General features: G+C 37.0%; 1 protein-coding gene across 6 annotated transcripts in view; it reads left to right on the forward strand.

Moving 5' to 3' along the window:
* DLGAP2 (DLG associated protein 2) overlaps nucleotides 1–18,767 on the forward strand; it is a 1,108,217-nt gene that overhangs the window by 475,673 nt on the left and 613,777 nt on the right. For 2 of the 6 annotated variants that reach the window (XM_071211853.1, XM_071211855.1), the window contains exon 2: nucleotides 18,082–18,230. The exons of the other annotated variants lie outside the window; for them this stretch is intronic. In XM_071211853.1, coding sequence (XP_071067954.1) covers nucleotides 18,173–18,230 — 58 coding nt within the window. In that variant the 5' untranslated portion in view covers nucleotides 18,082–18,172. The remainder of the gene's footprint in view (nucleotides 1–18,081; nucleotides 18,231–18,767) is intronic. 6 annotated transcript variants of the gene reach the window in all.

Raw genomic sequence — 18,767 nt, forward strand, 5'->3', positions numbered from 1 at the left:
CTTTTTAGCTCCATGAGATTCTTCAACCATCTGCTGTGCCTCTGCTTAGTAGTATTTAACCCCCATTTTCTCTTGAGCCCCAACAATAAATAGTCAACTTCCTGAGGTAAAAAGATGGGTTCACCATCTCCTCAATGTCTAACTGCCTCAAAAACTCTCTCAGACCTTCGTATTGATTGCTTTTCCTTTTTATTTTGTCTAGATTTTCTATTCCTTCTCTTGAAAACATTGGTCTCCTGTAAACTGCCATAGCTAGAAGCCACCACCCAAACCTCATTATCTAACTTTTGTGAGGATCCATTTTGGCTAAGTTATACCAATCTTGGAAGTTAGGTAAAGATGAACTTACTGTTTTTTATTTTTAATGCTTCATGGGCAAAAGTTGTCATTTTGTGATGTCTATGGTATCATTCCCATTTTAGAGTTAGGAAACTTGCTTAACATCATAAAACTAGCTGTAGATAGAGCCATCGTATGGACTTGTAACCTCTGACTCCAAAACCAGTGCTTACTAGGCTTCTTTCATTGTAGCATTGCCCTCCATAATCAGCTTTCATTTTTCCCCTCTCCAGTCTCAATTTAATTATGCCATCTCTTCTGAAATAATTAACAAGCTTGGTCATATGTGCACACTGAAATCCCAGTTTAACTCCTATCTCGATAACTAGCTTTGGACATAATACTTTCAGGTGAACTGAGCAAAACTCCCATGTTTTTAACAACTCATTAGAAATAAAGTAATTTGGTTAGCAGGAACACTGGAGCAGCTGCAAACATAAGCCAGGGATGGCTTTCTATCTCCCTAGATAAGGGTGAAATCCTTGGAGCTTTTAAGGTTAAGGAGAGTAAAACCCTAGACTGAAAAATGTTTTTTGCTCCTAGAACGTAACAGTATGGAGGATTTGTAATTTATGTTTAATAAAAGGATCGAGAATGGTAGTTGTTCACTATTCTAATTAACCTACTGTGGCTCCCTGAAAAATTAGAGGAGAGAAAGGTAGCCTTGGGTCCTTCCATGCACTCACAACTTTCTGAACAGGATTGGCACACTGCTCATTTTCCAAGTGCCCCTAATGTTGGAGGAAGAAAATCAAAATGAATGAATATGTTTTATGAGAAATATGAGTGAGATAAAAAATGTTACATTCAGAAAAATTAGATGAATATTTAAAAACTATGAAAATAGGTACTACTACTACTTTCTGAGATAACCATTATCATCCTGATGTAATTATTTCTGATTTTCTTCTATAAGTTTGAATGCAAATGTGTAAAACATACAGTTGGTATTATGTTGTATATTTGATTTTGTACTTTGCTTCACTTAACACCATGTTGTTAGTATTTTTATATTTCATTATTTTTTGTTTTCAAATCACCATAGGCAATAACTGGGCAGGGGGTTATTATGAATGGATTTTTAAAATAAAATTTTATAGATGTATATCATACATACATGCACTGGACTCTGGACTCTAAATGGTTTTTATTTATTTACCTGTGTCCCTACAACCAAACATTTAGGTTGTTCCAGGTTAATAAGAAACAACAACAATTAATACTGTTATTAAACACCTTTTGAACACAAATCTTTGACTTCATTACTGGAAATTTTAGAATTAACTATTAGAAGTATAATTATAACATCTAATGTTAAAGGTTATGATGTATAAAGCAAGTTACTTTTCTGATTCTTTGAACTAATTTTTATTTCTTCAAGACATTTCTGAGTGCTTACTAGGCTATAGCTCATTTTAATCTTTTGTCAAATTGAAAGGCAACTATTCTACCTTATTTTTATTTGCATTTGTTCCTAGACAAGCGTAACTCGTATTCAAATACTGACTATGTAAATTTTATTTGCAGACATTTATCCACTTTGCTATGGGAGAATTAGTGATTTTCTTATTGTTTTTTAAGAATTCTCTGTATATTGTTGGTACTAGCATTTTCTGTTATTTCTCAAAAACAGTTTCCAGTTTGACTTTTTTCTTTTCATTATGTCAATACTAGTTCCAACACATGTAAGTTTTGTTATTTCCTTAACTTTCTTCTCAGAACATATACCAATCATTTGCTAAATACTTGGCAAATGAACACCTTACCTTAATTAAACAACATTAATTATTCCAGTGGGTTAATATAGACTCGCAGAAATCGTGAATGACAGTGATTTTTATTGTATTTTATTATTTAGTTCTAGTGAAATAGAAAAAAAGATGTGTATATTTTATGGATTTTTCCCTGACATAATTATTTGAAATTTTAACATAGTTTGCATGGTAAGTAAGAGTTAATCCAATGAATGATTTCAGAGTTCAGAGCATAGACATTAACTCCTTCCAGGAAGAGCTTTATGATGGGAGAGCGCTTTATTACATGGGCCTGGAAGGACAGTCAGATTTGAAGATGTGACAGACAGAGATGTACCCTCCATCTCTTTGTATCTTTGCTGTCTTAAAAATGATTGCTTATAACCAGTTTCCTTCCAAAATTCCTTAGTTAATGGATACATCCAAAACCAGTCCTGCTAACCTCCATCACACTTATGCCTTTTAGCAGCTCTGTCCAAAAAATTTGCTGCATTATTCCACAAAACAGCCATTTATCTTGCATTCCATTTGCTTTAAGAAACTACAACTTAAGCATATTAACATATTTGTAAAAGTATGGAATGTGGCCCGCTAAAACATTTTCCTTTGTAATGTATACGACACCTATTAAAAAGTCAAATCCCTTGAAAGAAAATTAAAATGAATCTTACCGCCTTTACTCATTCTTAAACTTATCTCAAAAGAAGGAAGATAGCTTGATTTCAATAGTACTGCATTTAAGAAAATACTTCCTTTTCCTGCTTAGCATAATTCTATTAATATTTCATTTCTGTAGGGGAAATGATACCCTGAGTTTTCAGATTCCCAAGTGATGATGTCAGGTATAATGGTTGATTCCTCTAAGTCATGGCAGACACTAATCACTCTTAATTCACAATATGTCCATACAATTGTGATCATGTTCTTCATAAGGAAAAAGAAATCTTTTGGCATTGACTATCCCTAAATCAAAACTTGTCTATCTCAAGCGTTCTAAAAACAGTTTAGTCAGGCTTCTAAGTAACATGTTGGAAGCCTCATCGTAGTCATTGATTTGATAGGTAGCAAACATTTTACAATTTACACTTTCTCAGTAGTGTTTAGAATAGAAATCCTATCAAGTGTGTGGACCATACAAATCTTCTCTCATTAATGGAATCCATAGTGACATGTGTTTTAGTTTTCTTGAGTGCTCAAACAAATACCATGCTATGCACTGGCCTAAACAATGGGAATTTATCAGCTCATGACTCTGAGGCTCAAATCAAGGCATTATCAAGGCCATGCTTTCTTCCCAAAGCCTGGCCTTCTAGGGCTGGCTGCCTGTTGGCCTTGGACCTGGGCTCCTCTGGCACAGGGCAATGCACCTGGCATCCTCTCCTGACTTCACCTTTCTCCTCCTCGTTCCACTGATGTTCAGCTTCTGGCCGCTCCTCTTGCTGTCTCTTTGTTTCTGAATTTCATCCTGCCTATAAAAGACTCCGGGAAAGCGGATGTGGCTCAACTGATAGAGCATCTGCCTACCATATAGGAGGTCCAGGATTTGGTACTCAGGGCCTCCTGGCCCGTGTGGTGAGCTGGCCCACGCGCAGCGCTGCCGCGTGTAAGGAGTGCCGTGCCATGCAGCAGTGTTCCCCGCGTAGGGGGTCCCCACACATAAGCAGCATGCCCTGCAAGGAGAGCTGCCCCATGCAAAAAGCGTAGCCCAGGAGTGGCACTACACACAGGGAGAGCTGACGCTGCAAGGTGACGCAACAAAAAGAGACACAGATTCCCGGTGCCGCCTGACCAGAATGCAAGTGGACACAGAGGAACACACAGCAAATGGACACAGAGCACAATGGAGGGGGGAGGCGGGGAGAGAAAATAAATAAAAATAAATCTTTGAAAAAAAATAAAAGACTGCAGCAGCAGGATTAAGACCCATCCTGATGGAGCTGGGCCACACCCCATCAAAAGGCCCTCCTTACAGTAGTTTTTCACACCCACAGGAATGGATTGAGTTTTAAAGACATGATTTTGTGGGATACATATCTCCAAATCACCAGAAAAGGGTATGAAAATTGACATATATGGTTCTCTCTGAGTTCATTAACTTGTTTTTACTTCCTTTTGCTTCAGAGTGAAATTATCAAAAGACGTTAAGTGAAAGTCACAAACTCTTATCTTTGATTTTAACTTTCCATAGACATATTCGAATGCAAATATAATGAGAACCAATCCATCAAAATTAGGCATTTCTTGCTTTGCCGACCATTAACACTATTTTAATATCATTAGCTCTGCTTAGTGGCACACATTTGTAATCATAATTTCTAAGAAGCATAGTGCAATGTTTTGCAGATTCCATTTCAATGACAAAATTTTACCTAGTAAATTGTTGGTAAATATAACTAGGACTTTCCATGGGGAAAAAAAATTAAGGACATGAAAAAATATGTTCAGTTCTGATAGACAATATGTAAATACCTCTGTCTTCTCCCTGTACCTAGCTAGTTCTACATCAGCAGTGATCCTTTTTTCTATTAATTTTTTTTTGTGTGTTTTCTTTTCTAAAAGTATTGTTTGATAAAGAAGAAAAAAAGAAAAGAAAGGAAAGAATGAAGGAAAGAAGCAAGCAAGCAGAAAAAAGTAAAAGAAATAAGGAAGTAAAAATTGACTTGATTATTTTAGTTTTGTTCTTTTAATTTTCTTTGCATTAACTTTGTATAAGAATTCTTTATATTAAATAATTGACGTTAGAAGTCAGACACACTACTATTGTCATCAGTCACAACAGAGGACATGCAAATAAAAGTATTTTGATAGATATTTTGGGGAGCAAATATCATCTTCTCTCTTTGGTCTTGGTTGTTCGGAAACTAGGTCCCACAGTCAGCAAGTAGACTCTTGGAATCTAAAAGTACGGTCATTGGCCTTGTTGTCCATTTAATATTTTGCTTGAATGACTTTATAAACATTTAAAATTACCCCCTTCATTACTTTGATATATTCAGTCTTTAAAACATCCTAATGAAGTCTCTCATTTGACACTGGTGTAAATATACTATGTGTTCTACATTTGAAGTTGCCTCTGAACTTGTATAAAGGTAAAGGTCTGCTGGAATTTTCATAGAAAGAATCTATTTCTGTTTTCTTTTGTGGTAGTGATTTTCTTTCTTTTTTAAATGTACAATAACACTTTGTTTATCAAGCTTGGAGAATCACCAGTAATTTAAGATTATCCATTGTTCCTATCATTTAGAAGCATCTAGCTTAAAGGAAAGGCATACCTTCAATTCTAATGCTTCATCTTCATTATTGAACTTTGAATATGATGGTTGTTTCATATAAGAAAATCAATAATTAAGTATCACAGTGACTTGGAATGAGTGAAGACAAGGTGTTTGACATAGTAGAAGTAAACTACGTCAGAAGGCACCAGACCAAAATTCTATTCCCTTCTCCACCAGGCAACACGTCATTGAGGTGACCTTGGTCACCTACCCTGGGAAATGGGGACTATACCACAGCTGCATGAAGCTTCATCTCTGCTAGATCTTTCAATTCTGGCTCTTCGGTAGGAAGTACCTTACAAAGGGAAGTTGAGTTCCTCTTTGAGTTATACTTTTTGAGTTTGAATTCCAGCTGCCATTTTGCTCCTTCAATAACTGCTTTCTTTTTATGTTTATTTTGTTATATATTTTGAAAGGATTACCAGTAAACAGGAATTTTACAATTACTTTTATCATTCTGTTTCTAACTAATCGCAGTCTCTTATTGTGACATTTACATTTTATTCCTTTCCCTTGGAAAGTAAGTCTTTCCATTATGTACAATTGGTTTTCTGTCAATTTGCCTTATTTCATAAGGCTTCTAATGAGGAAACTCCCAGGAGTGTTTCTCCTGCAGGAAGCCGACAGTGCCAACATGTGAAATGGCATCCACCTAGCTTTCCCTTTTGGCAACTCTAATATTGTACAGTGGAGTAAATGCCAGTGGGTTTTCAAGTGTGAACTGGAAAGGAGAAAGATGTGTACAGGGCGGAGGTGAAAGATAAGAGGAAACAGGTATGTTTTGGGATACGATTTCAATGAAGAATGTTTGGTCAGGAAGTAAAAATAGATGAATGTATTAGAACAAGTACATGGGTGAAGGAACCTAGTGTAAAATTGGAATTTCCCCCTCTTAATATGTAATGTTAATTAAACTCATGTATTAGGGTCAATAAATGAAATTAAGATTGGTTCTGCTAAGATGAAGAAATATTTCGTACCCCCAAAATATTAGGCTACTTGGTTCTTGTTTCAGGTAAGCTAAATAAACAGATATTGAGAGAGAGAAGCTAGCCTTCCTCCTTTTCTGTCCCTCTAGCACATATCAGGGGTAGTTAAAGCTGCATTATTACATGCTGTACCTTTAACTAGACTTAAATAATCTGCATTCTAAACTAAGAGTATAAGCAATTTTATTCTTCTATTGCCAATGGATTTTTTTCAAAGAGTGCTGCTATTTCAATTGATTTTGAACAGCCCTTAATGCTTATGCTGTCACCTTGGGGCAGGATTAATCTGCCTTTTTTAAAAGAGTGGAACCATTCACAAGTCAGCTGGTGTTTAGAATAAGTCTAAAGATGTGCACAAATGCATTTCTATCCAGTTAGTTGAATATGTAGAATATTACTCTCTTTCTCATTAAAAAAAAAAACAAACAAAAAACAGTTCTGTGACAGTTTATCTTTTGTCCTATGAGTCTACTGGGGATTCTGAAATGAAAGATGACTAAACATTTGAATATATCTTAACACAGAAAATCATGATCTTTTTTATTTTCCCCTGAAGGATTAAACAGGCATTTAAGGCCATGCATGTATAAAGCTATTCTACAGACAGAGGTGAAAAGCTGCTGAAAGACCTGGTGACTGCCATTTAGTTTTTTTTTCCCCCTTTATTTTTTAAGAAGCTTTAGATTACATAAATGTTATATTGTAAATATAGGAGATACCTAGTGGGCAACGCCTAGCAAAGGAGGACAGACCAGTACGCCAGGCCCTTGACATTAATGCTTGTACTTAGGAACCTTGTGCTTGTGAAATTGAAATTAGCCTGTTCTTATATATTGTCTAAGAGTTACCTCCTGAAAGCCTCCTTGTTGCTCAAATGTGGCCTCTCTCTAAGCCAAATTCAGCCTATAGGCTCACTGTCTTCCCCCTGCATGGGACATGACTCCCAGGGATAGGCCTTCCTGGTACCAAGGGATTATTACCAAGCACCAACTAGCCATGCATTTGGGCAAAGACTTTAACCAAAAGGGGGAAATATTAAATCCAAATGAATTATTATGGCTAAGAGATTTCAGAGTGGGTAGGAAGGTTCATTCCAGAGGTAACGCTTATGGGTATCTCAGGAGGATCTCACTGACTGCCACAGTAAACCACCTCAAGCAGGGGCACTCCTGAGGGCTCTAGAGATATCCATTTAGTTTTAATCTTGGGCTAGTTTTCTAGGGCATATTGAGTGACATTCAGAATCATCATGTCTCTTCTGAAAATGTAAGTTCAATAAAGTGGCCCTTTTTTCTAATCAGACATTTTCAGCTGAATTTCTATTCTAATTTGGAGGGAAAATATCTCATCTCATTGAGATTTTGAGGTAAACATTTATGGTTATTTCTCCTGTTCTCCAGTCATCTTCCCTCAGTCCTGACTTCTTATCAAGTCCCCTGACATAGCTCCAGACTGATGTCCGCCTTTGTTGCCATTCAGGTTCTTTTTGGTTTTAATGTATCCCTGTAGAGAAGTCAGAAAAAATTTCCATTACCCATTCAAATAGAGCCCACTTCAGTAACCTCAGAAAACTTATTTTCCTTTTTTTAATGGTTCAAAATGCTTGCTTATTTATTTATTTTACAAAACACCAATGTCTATATTTATAGGAGGGAGAGGGATGGATATGGGAAATTTGCTAGCCCACCAAAATGATTAAAAGCACTCCTTTAAAACAGTAAAGACATGGTCTTTATAATGGAGCGGTCATCCAGTTGCAAGACTATGCCATTCCTCAGTTTTCACCTCTTCAGTGGCTTCTCTTTTTTCTTTGGAGAAAATTCAGATCTCTGGCATGACCTATGTGACCCCTATCAGTTCAGCAGCTCCATCTTGTGTTTTCTCTATTTAAGTCACATAGACCTGACATCTTCAACTCTCTTAAGGTCTTTACCCACTCAGGCCTTTGGCCCCACCTGTGTCACCTTCCTGGAGACCAAGAACCTACCCCCATCCCTTGCCCTTTTTCACCTTAATAACTCCATCTTAGTTTATATTTAACTTCTTCAGAGTGATCTTGCTAAGTCCTCCTACTAGTTTAACTATGCTCAGAATACGTTCACACCTTGTACTACAGTTGGCCTTCATCACACTTATCCAAGTACTTTTATAGTTATTTGTGTGATTCTTTGATGTCAGTTTCACATGAGGGCAAAGGCTAGCCATGCCTGCATGTTCAACACTATTGGGAATTGAATCATGTTTCCCATAAAATGCATCTGCATGTCCCAACTGCTGATCCTTTGGGTGTGAGCCCGTTTGTAAATAGGACATTTGAAGTGTTATTAGTTAAGGTGTGCCCAAACTAATCAGGGCAGGCTTTAATCCAATATGGCTAAAATTCTTATAAGAAAAAAAAAAAAAATTGGACACATAAAAAGAAGCCATGCAAAACTTGAAGCCAGAAGAGAAGGAAGAGGGCATGATAAGAAGGAAAAGCCAAGGAACCCGAAAGATCCCCAGCACCCAGCCCCAAATGCCACAGTCCTCTGGAGAAAGCATCACCTTGCTGTCACCTCAGTTTTGAACTTCTCCTAACCTCAAAACCATGAGCCAGTAAAAGCAACCCATTTTATGGTATTTGCTTTAGAAGCTGGGAAACCAAAACAGTTTTGGGTACCCAAAGTGGGGTGCTGCTATTACAAATAGCTACAAAATGTGGAAGCACCTGTGGAATGAGGTAATCGGTAAAGGATGGAAGAATCATGAGGCATCTGATAGAACAAGCCTAGATTGCTTAGAAGAGACTGTTGGTAGAAATATGGATGATAAAGGTACTTTTGATTAGAGCTTAGAAGGAAGGGGAATGTGTTATTGGAAACTGGAGGAAACATGATCCTTGTTATAAAGTGGCAGAGAACTTGTGAGATTGTGTTCTGATGTTATGTCGAAAGCAGAAGTTGAAAGCAGTAAACTTGGACGATTAGCTAAAGGGATTTTTAAGCTAAGTGTGGAAGGTGCAGCATTGTATCTCCTTGCAGCTTATAGTAAAATGCAAGAGGAAAGGGATACCCTGAGAACTGAATTCTTATGTACAAAGAAACCAGAAAATAAAGTTTGGAAAACTTCTCCAACTATCCTAGCTCTGAGACTAACACCAGAATTTTCTCTATTGGGGATTTTCCTGAGCTTTTGGGAAGTGAGTCCTCAGAGGACAAGGCTCCATGTGAGGATTTAACCAAACAGCCATTTGATTAAGACGATGTGACTCAATATGGATCCAGTCAGCCATTTCAGTGGAAAAGATGATTGGAAATGCAGTTATCCAGGGAAGTACATTGTCTGATGGTTTGGACCCTCTATGGCAAGCCAATTAGAAACAATGCCCAAAAGGAATAGAGAAGGGAAGAGAAGGAAGAATGACTTTGGCAGAACATGGAAGTTTGTGGTCTGGACAAAAGGGCTCTCAAGACCAAGAGTGTGGAAAGGACAGGTCCATGCCTATGCTTAGAAGGACAGTCCCTGGAGCTTAGAGGGGGCAGGCTTGTACCCCAGTATTCAGGGAAAGTGCCACCATCCCAATACTCAGAGACAGTGGAACCTGTGCCCTGGTGCTCAGGCAAAGCATGGCTGCCGTTCCAGTGCTCAGGGAAGGTGGAGCCTGTGCTCCCGAGTTTGGGGAGAGCACAGCCACTTTGCACTTGTGCTGGGAAGGGGTGGGGCTGCTGCTCCATCAGCCATAATGCTCTCAGCTCTTGAGATACAATGGAGTTTGCCCTGCTAGGTTCATACTTGTTTTGGATCTGTGACCCCTGTTTTCCTTCCAGTTTGTTCCACTGGAATGGGAATGTTTATCTATGCCTATCCCACCATTATATATTAGAAGCAGATATCTTGTTTTCTAGGTTTTACAGATTTATCAAATGGAGAGGAATTTCACCCCAGGATGGAGCACACCCATAACTGATTTTGATGAGATTTTTAAATTTAGCATTATTCCTGAAATGATTTAGGGCTTTGGAGTGTTGTGATGTAATGATTTTGTTACATGTTGTAATAACATGTCCAAAGGGAGGACTGTTGGGGATTTATCATTGACCCATTTCCCCACCCTCCTAGGCATGTTTAGGTCCCACCACTGATGCTGAGGGTGTGTGGTGGCTTGGAGCTCTATATCACAGATCAATATTTTCTTAAACTTAATCATTCCTGTGGGTATGACCAATTGCAAATAAGATCTCTTATAACTGTTTCTTCAAATTATTATGTGGTCCAAGTGAATCAGGTTGGGCTCTGATCTTGATTACTGGAGTCCTTTATAAGCAGAGTGAAAGTCAGACAGAGAGGAAAAACCCAAAAGGAGCAGCCAAAAGCTGAAGTCAGCAGAACCCAGAAGAAAAAGAAATCGTCTCCATGTGCATTGCCATGTGACAGAAAAACCAAGGGCCAAAGATCGCCAGCAGCCAGCTCCGAAATACCATGGTCTTTTGGGAAAAAGTATCACCTTGATGAGGCCTTGATTTTGGACTTCTCCTGGTCTAAAAACCATGGGCCAATTATTTCCCGCTGTTTAAGGCAACCCATTTCATGGTATTTGATTTAGCAGCAAAGAAACTAAAACAGGGTATGAACCCATTTGTAAATAGGGCATTTGAAGATGTTATTAATTTAGGTGTGCCCAAAGTGAATGAGAGTGGGTCTTAATCCAATAGAGCTGAAGTCCTTATAAGCGAAGGAAATCAGATGTAGAAAAACAAGTCACAAGAGTCTAGAAAACCTCTTGGAGGAGAAAACATTGCCACATAACAGAAAGACCACGGAACCCCAAGGTTGTTCCACAAGCCAGGAGCTGGGAAACCAAAACAACCAAGGGTTCTCTACCTAGCAAAATCACTAGCACATACTAAATTTTCTTCAGATAGTTCTTTAATACATGAATGTATTCATGAATGAATGAATGATTTTCACTTCAATCCCAAATAACGCCTCCTGTTGACTCCACTCCATCTTTACAGAGTTATTTTTGGCACGCTTTCTTTGCATCTCTGACATGTCAGATGGCTTCCTGCCTAGGTGAAACGTGGTGGGGGCATTGTAATTTTGAGTGGCAGAATCACCTCCAGGGATGTTTCTCAGAATAGAAAATGTGAGGGTCAGTGCTGTTTGGATTTCTTATGAAGCTCACCAGCATCCAATGTTGTCATTTAGCAACCTTAAAAAATTCATTCTAAATATGCTCTATGGAACTTTCCAAAAAAGCTTCTATTGCAGGAGGATATTTAAGGTAGCAGATTTGAAATATAATGTAAGCAGGATGCTAGGCAACCACCAGTTCCTACTAGTCTGGCCATTGTATTGCTTAGCAATATGAAGTAAGTGAAGAGGAAAGTGTCAACTAGCTATAGTACTACTTGGCGAGGCAATATGGTTCTTTTTTGGCATGCCTGGAACCTGATGCTGGGCTTAGTGTTGTGGACAATGGAAAGCGCTATCAGATGTTAATTTTCCAAGTTGTAAAAACTTCATGTTTTAAGTTATTTTTAAATTTGAGAATCTCTCTTAGCATACTTTAAGTTTCCTGTTATTCAAAGATCTACACAAAGACTTCCGATGTGTATGAAAGCCAATGCTAAGCTAGTAAACAAGTGACTCTCTAAGGGAAAAAGCCCTTATTTGTTGAGTTTTCCAATATGTAAATCCTCCCACTATTGCTGATTTCAGGCCAACAACATGACATAACTGAGCATGGAGTTAGAAAGAAATGCTCAGAGGCACACTGTGATATAGAATTCCCATCATGGATAAAATAGGTATAAATATCCTCAAGAGTGGAGGTAAAAGTAAAGATATAGGAAACAATTAGGGAGTGATTAATTTTAGTATTTATTTCCTTTGTTTTTAATGTAATTTAGTTATAAGTTTATAAAATCTAATATTTAATAATGACTGTGTTTAATATCCTGCTTGTAAAATTCCTGAGAATTTTAAAATCAGCTTACTCAAGCCAATTTCCAGCCAACATGAGCTAGCTCCAGCACGCTAATGAAAGCACTCAGTTATATATAGTTATTTTCTATACATCCCAGGAGCAAAATTGTCTCAGTGGCAGAGTTGCAGTAGTTCTAAATTACATCTAATTTACAACATAGAGACAGTCAACTCAATGGTAAAGAGGCCTTGGCCAAGACAGAAAAGGGAGCTGTGGGCATTCTAAGAGCATGAGGAGCACAGGTGCCTCTACATACGATGTGGAAGAAGTGTAGAAAGGCGAGTCTGAGAAGTAGGGAACCGTTGAGAAGAGCCATCCTAGACTGCTTCTGGGCTCTTCACTGCCTCACCCTTCTCTCCTTCTGCAGTGTCTACACTAAGCCTCCTAGACTTAGTGCCTGGCCTTGACTTCATCTCTTCTTTGTCTTTTGTGATATTCCAGTCTATGTATTCAAAGACTTTCTCTCAATTTCATCCCCTTTGATCTCTGTTGACTGTCTATCCTTATTAAAACTAGTATTTGTGACACTGCATGGTTTGGTTTTCCTCCTGTATTTCTATTTCCTCTCTTCTGAATTGGAGATGTTCCCCAAGGATGTTTTCTTAGCCCTCTTATTTCATCTTTTTATTTTCTCCTTTGTGATCTCGTTTACACTCATGAATTTAATTTTTAATTCACTAAAGGTGCCTTTAAAATGTGTCTACAGCCTCAGTGCCTCTACTTTCTTTTCCATCTACCTGCTAAATGGCTTCCACTTATAACCCAAGGAAAAATCTGTCTCCTCAACTTGAGAATTAAGACAGTCCAACTTCAGATTGCAGGACTCAATCTATATTTTCTAAGTTTTCCTTTTCTCCTTCTCTCACTCTAAGATCCAAAGTATTTAACCTTTCTGAATATCTCTCACATTTCTTTTGCTAGAAATTTTTTTTTAGTTTCCATTTCTGCATGCTCAAATATTATCTATTCTTCAATACTCATTTCTAGTTAGCGTCTTCATTATACCATTTTTGAGTTCCGTGGCTGAAAATAATAGCCTTCCTCCACAGATGCCCATTATACTTGATCTCCATTTCTCAATTCTCTTGCATTATGGTTATATGAGTACACTAGGCTATGTAACCCATAAAAAGCCATGATTCCTTATTCTTTCTTTGAAGCCAAACTAAACATGATGTTGTCTTTAAAGACTTAACACTCCAGCAACAAAAACCTTAATTTAAAAGTAAAGTAAGTTTTTACTGAAGCCTTCTACTCTCAGAGATGCCAGTAGTGGATTCTATTGTTTTTCCACAGAAAACATCTTAATCTTTTAACCTCAAAAACCTTATTTTGTCTCTTTATATATCTATACTATACCTTTTCTCTCCTTCTGATTTACCTAGTCACCTGCAATAACATTGCTTGGTTGGTTATATAGTCTCTCCTACCTTTTGCTTCCTTTCCCTTTCTCTTTCTTCTCTTCCTGTTTATCTGTCCCCTCTCCATCCTCATCTTCCTTATTTTCTGTATCCAATTGCTCTACTTGTTCAAATAAGCTCCCCTTTGGGGGAGAGAAAGTTAAAAAAATAAGAAAGAAGGTGGCAGAGAGTAAGAGAATATGGTGGAGATTCCAGCCAGGCACATTGCGCATGCCGGGTTGAAATTTTCACCAGCTGTTGTCTTGCTGAGAGAATAGAGATCTTGTGTTACTGAAACTTGATTTTTGGAGAGAAGAGTGTAATCCTAGTGTAAATTGTGAAATACCTGACTTAAAAACTCGGGTAGCCACATAAAATATATCTGTAGACTGCCTCTAGCCTACGGATTATTAAGACCCAGACTCTAACCACTTGTCTCCACTCTGCCATGCAGTCATGACTGCCCTCAGCACAATAAGGACCTATTGGACAAGACAGAATCCTTTCGTTTTGCACATATGGCGAGGAGAGGGCAAAAACTAAACAATTCTCCTTAGTGTGCGATGGGAAGGGAAAATGCTATGGACTCTCATACATTTATATTCTTATTGTATACACAACCATGCTATACTTGAAATCACGGTCCTTCTCTTCTTATTCATGCTTGTATGCCTTAATTGGCTTTGCATGCAGAAAATACAAATAGAAATGTGTTGGCAGGTATAGGACATGAAGGAACCATCTCTGTGAGTCCCCCATCTGCTCCTTTTCCTCATGTGGCCTCTACTACAAGAGGAGACAATTATTTGCAATTTCTTAGCTACATCTTGCCTTTTCTTCTGTCCATATAAAGCACACATGCTATTTTTCCCTTTCTGAAATATCTTTCTTCTGCCAGGAAACATCACATTCTTGAAAATTCACTGAAGTGTGGCCTTCCCAGAGAGGTCTTTCCTGACTTTCTTATCACTTAGCTGTTCCCATAAACAGTTTGTCACACACCATTCTGCTCTCTGTATTGGAATTGTCTTTTTAGTTGCCTAAATCCTGCTCTTTGAGAACTTAAACCTTGTGTGCATGTTCTTGTATCTTCGTACCTAGAACACACCTCTTTCAGAGTAGATGCTCTACAAATATTTATTGAATGAATAAATTAGATACTGACTGAATGAATGAATTGGTGTGTAGATGAATATATGGTGAGGAATAATGAGAAAGGAACAATGTACCAGAATAGAAGGAAAGAAAAAGCAGAAGATATTGAAAGGTTAAAAGATTTGGATAAGGGCTTAAAGGAGACATGTTATAGATGTAAACCTAGCTCCCCAGTTCTCTATGCTGCTATATCCCTTGGGCCACATCTTGATAGGAGGATTATTTGGGAAAACTTTTTCTAAGAGGATCTCTGTAGTCCTAGTTTTAGAAGCACACATGGGCCAATGGATTTTTACAGCTACTATTTCTTTTCTCCCAGCTGTGTCCCTGACTACTCTATTCCTTCCACTCAATGAGTAATGTTCTTAAAATAGTCAAGCACTATTTTTAAAGTGGAGGCGGGCAGTGTATGTGTGAAAGATTGTGCTTTGGAGTCTTCACTTGGCAGAGCAGCATCCAGCAGGTGAACGTCCGTGAACAGCGTCTTTCTTTGTTATATTAATCAAATGGGCTGACCCTTTACCAGACCTTCCCTCTGCTACCTGGGAGCACTTAGAGCCTGTTTTACCAAATTTCTGCAAGTAACAATTTTAATTAACTTGAAATTGGGAACTTCAGTATAGATTCTCCTTCTTCCTTTGGCACAGCTTAAATAAATAGAGGGCAAAAACTACTCTATAGAGGATGATCATAGCATGCAAAAACTGAAAGAGACTTTAGCAAGGCGAGAATGGAAGAGTGATGGAGCTAACAGTTTTGAGCATTATCCCAGGTCAGGTAGTATGCTGTGTTTTACTTATTCCTTTTTACCCTCACACTATGCCAAGAACTGAGCTACACATTTTACATTTTAACCTCACTTTGATCCTTACATAGATTCAGTGGTAAAGGTGGAATTATTTTTCTTTTATAATTGATAGAAACCAGAGCTCAAAGCAGTTAACTAGCTTGCCCAGGGTAATATAACTAGCAAATGACAGAGCCAGGATTGACAGTTAGGCTAGCTAAATTCTAAAGCACAACTAGTACAAACGCTTCATTAGAAAAGATTGGCCCAAGTTCCCTGAAATCCAGGGTCCTTGTATTCTAGTTTAGTGCTCTTAATTAATACTAGTAAATATCCCTTTTATTTGTATTGTTTGCTTACATCTCATTTCATTCACATTTGTAAAAAACCATACGGGTTATGAAGAGGTAGTCTTATTTTCATTTTGATGATAGATAAATTAAACCTCAGAAAGGTTAAATTATTTATCCCATGTCACAAGGTGGTTAGTTATTTAGTTTGTCATCATTACTCAAGTTAATACATATCTTTCCCATTCTTTCTCCTCTCCCTTCCATCCCTCCTCCTCTCCCTTTCCAAGTTTGAGTATGGGCAAGGCACTATTGTTACTGCTTATACATTCAGAAAGAACTAGCTTATGGATCTGGAGGTATTCAGTTAATCAAATAAATTTTGATGTGCTCTAGTGTATCCTTGATCTTTTGTGGACTTTTGAGCTACTAATTACAGGAAGAATAAGATACTCCTATGTTGACATGTGAATGGTTAGACCACGAGGCGCCAATGAGAAACAGGCATTCCTGAGTACCTACTGTGCATAAAGCAATATGCTAGGTGCTTTCACATAATTATTGCATTTTATCTTCATTTACACCAGATGAGGTAGAAGACACATTCTTATTTTACTTTTGAGATAAATGAGATTCAAAGGTTCATTCAATCCTTTAACAAGTACTATTCTAGCTCCTAGAGTACAGCAATATATAAGATAGTCAAGTTTCCTCTCCTCATGGAGTTTACATTCTCCTGGAGGAATTAAATGTCATTTTTAAGGGTTTGGTACAATTATAATTAGAAGCCAAATTTCTCAACTTTTGCTCATTCCAAAGTCTGCAGTCCCATCTACTCAACTGTAGGTAGCTTAAACCAATCTTAGTTTTAGACTAAATTATATGGAACTCTTGAAGAGATTTTCAGGTTTTATTATATATCTTAGCTGGTAGAGCAAAGCCAAAACACTGTACTTGTCTTGGTACTATTCTAAGTTGAGTTCCTTCTTTGTCAAATGTGCTAAGTTATAGGTTCTTAATACAAATAACACATGACAACAGAAAAGAGACTTCCTAATTAAACATTGTTTAAAACCACACTTTCACATTTCAAATGGATGAAATGAAGAATCTAATGTTTGTTGAGCCTATAGTATATTTCTGGCACTGTGTTAGGTGCTTAACACGTTCTAGCTCATTTGGTTTTCTTAGTACCCCCTGTGAATTAAACACTGTAACCGTTTTTTGCCCTAATTTCTAGAACTACACAGGAAGTAGATTCTAATTTTGCAGATAAAGACACTGGGTACAAAAGAAATTAAGTTGTTATCCAAGTTTATACAGCTATGAAGTGACAGAGCTATGATTCAGTCACACAGATTCAGCCTGTGGTTTTTTTTTTCCTAATAGTCTACATCACTGTATATTCATGGTTGTTTGTATAAAGCCTATGTAACTTAAACCATATTTGGTCTTTCTAAAGCTGCCATTGATAATAAACAATATAATTCTTTTGTGGCTAAAGCTTAATTTTTTTAATTTAAAAAAAAGGGGTGATATATAAAATTGATAGTATTATGCCACATTACACTGAGCAAGAAGAAAACATCATATATATATATGCACATATAGGTGCATGTATATATATATGCATGTACTTTAAAAATTTCCCTTATAAAGCAGTGTGTCAAGATATTCGATTTACTTACATTTGAGAATGCCAACTTTTACTTTATACTTGATTTACAGTTGATTAGTATCACTGTATCCTGAATAGTTTGGAATTCTTAAATTAATAAATATACTTTTCAGGGGGTGTGTATGTGTGGCTTTTTAATATGATTATTTCATATATAGAGATTACTTTTCAATGTAGATAATAACTATTACATTATTGTTTTTATATAGAAGTGACTTCATTTTCATTGAATTGTTTAAACCCATAGACTACTGCTTGTATTTTATTTTTACCTATGTAATGTTGTTAAAAGTAACATTGCTGTTTTAAACTTTACGATGTAAAAAAAGCCATGTTGATTGATACCAGTGGTTCAAAAATCATACAAACCCCTTAAAGTTTCTGTTCATGATTTCATTCACATTGACAACTGTAAAGTTTATTTTCTTGTGTATTAATCACTTTAGGGATCACTTTAGTGGCAGCCTGTGAGCTCTATAAGTGGAACCCTTACTTTCAATTTTCAAAAGGACATGTATAGAAGGTTGGGCCTGACAGATGGAACTGAAACTGACTAAAATCAAAGGAAACTTACATGGATTGACTCTGTTTAAAGGTACAGTACTTTCTATAAATTTTGTTTTCCTTTTTGTTATTTCTAAGAGGATAAGAACACATGCATTTGAACATATATATTAATGATTAATTTCTAAAGAGGCAATGCTTTTTCTTATACACTTTATGAGGTAAGAAAGCAGATCTTGTCACTTTATAGCTTTAAGGGTTTTGTATGATTTTAAAGAGATATCTGATATTTAATTTTTTTTTTTGAGGTCCTTAAATTAAATGTTGAAGTTGTCATAAGTTTGAGGGTATTATTTTTGGTTCTTCTTCCCTCTGTGAAATCAAACTACCACTTTTAACTAATGGTTGAAAGTAACATTGTTAAGAAAAGATGTCATGGATAATTAATGTGATTTTTTTAAAGGAAATTGTTTATTTCCAGGATTTGGGGGGCAAAATAGTTTGTCTGTAAGACCAAAAACATATCTCAAGTCCAAGTTTTCTGAGATGTCACTCATCAGAATATAGTTACCTGGAGTTAATATGTAGAACATTGTACTAAGCATGAGTGACAAAGAAATTTTAGCTA

The sequence above is a fragment of the Dasypus novemcinctus genome, chromosome 25 (assembly GCF_030445035.2).
Source record: "Dasypus novemcinctus isolate mDasNov1 chromosome 25, mDasNov1.1.hap2, whole genome shotgun sequence".
NCBI lineage: Eukaryota > Metazoa > Chordata > Mammalia > Cingulata > Dasypodidae > Dasypus > Dasypus novemcinctus.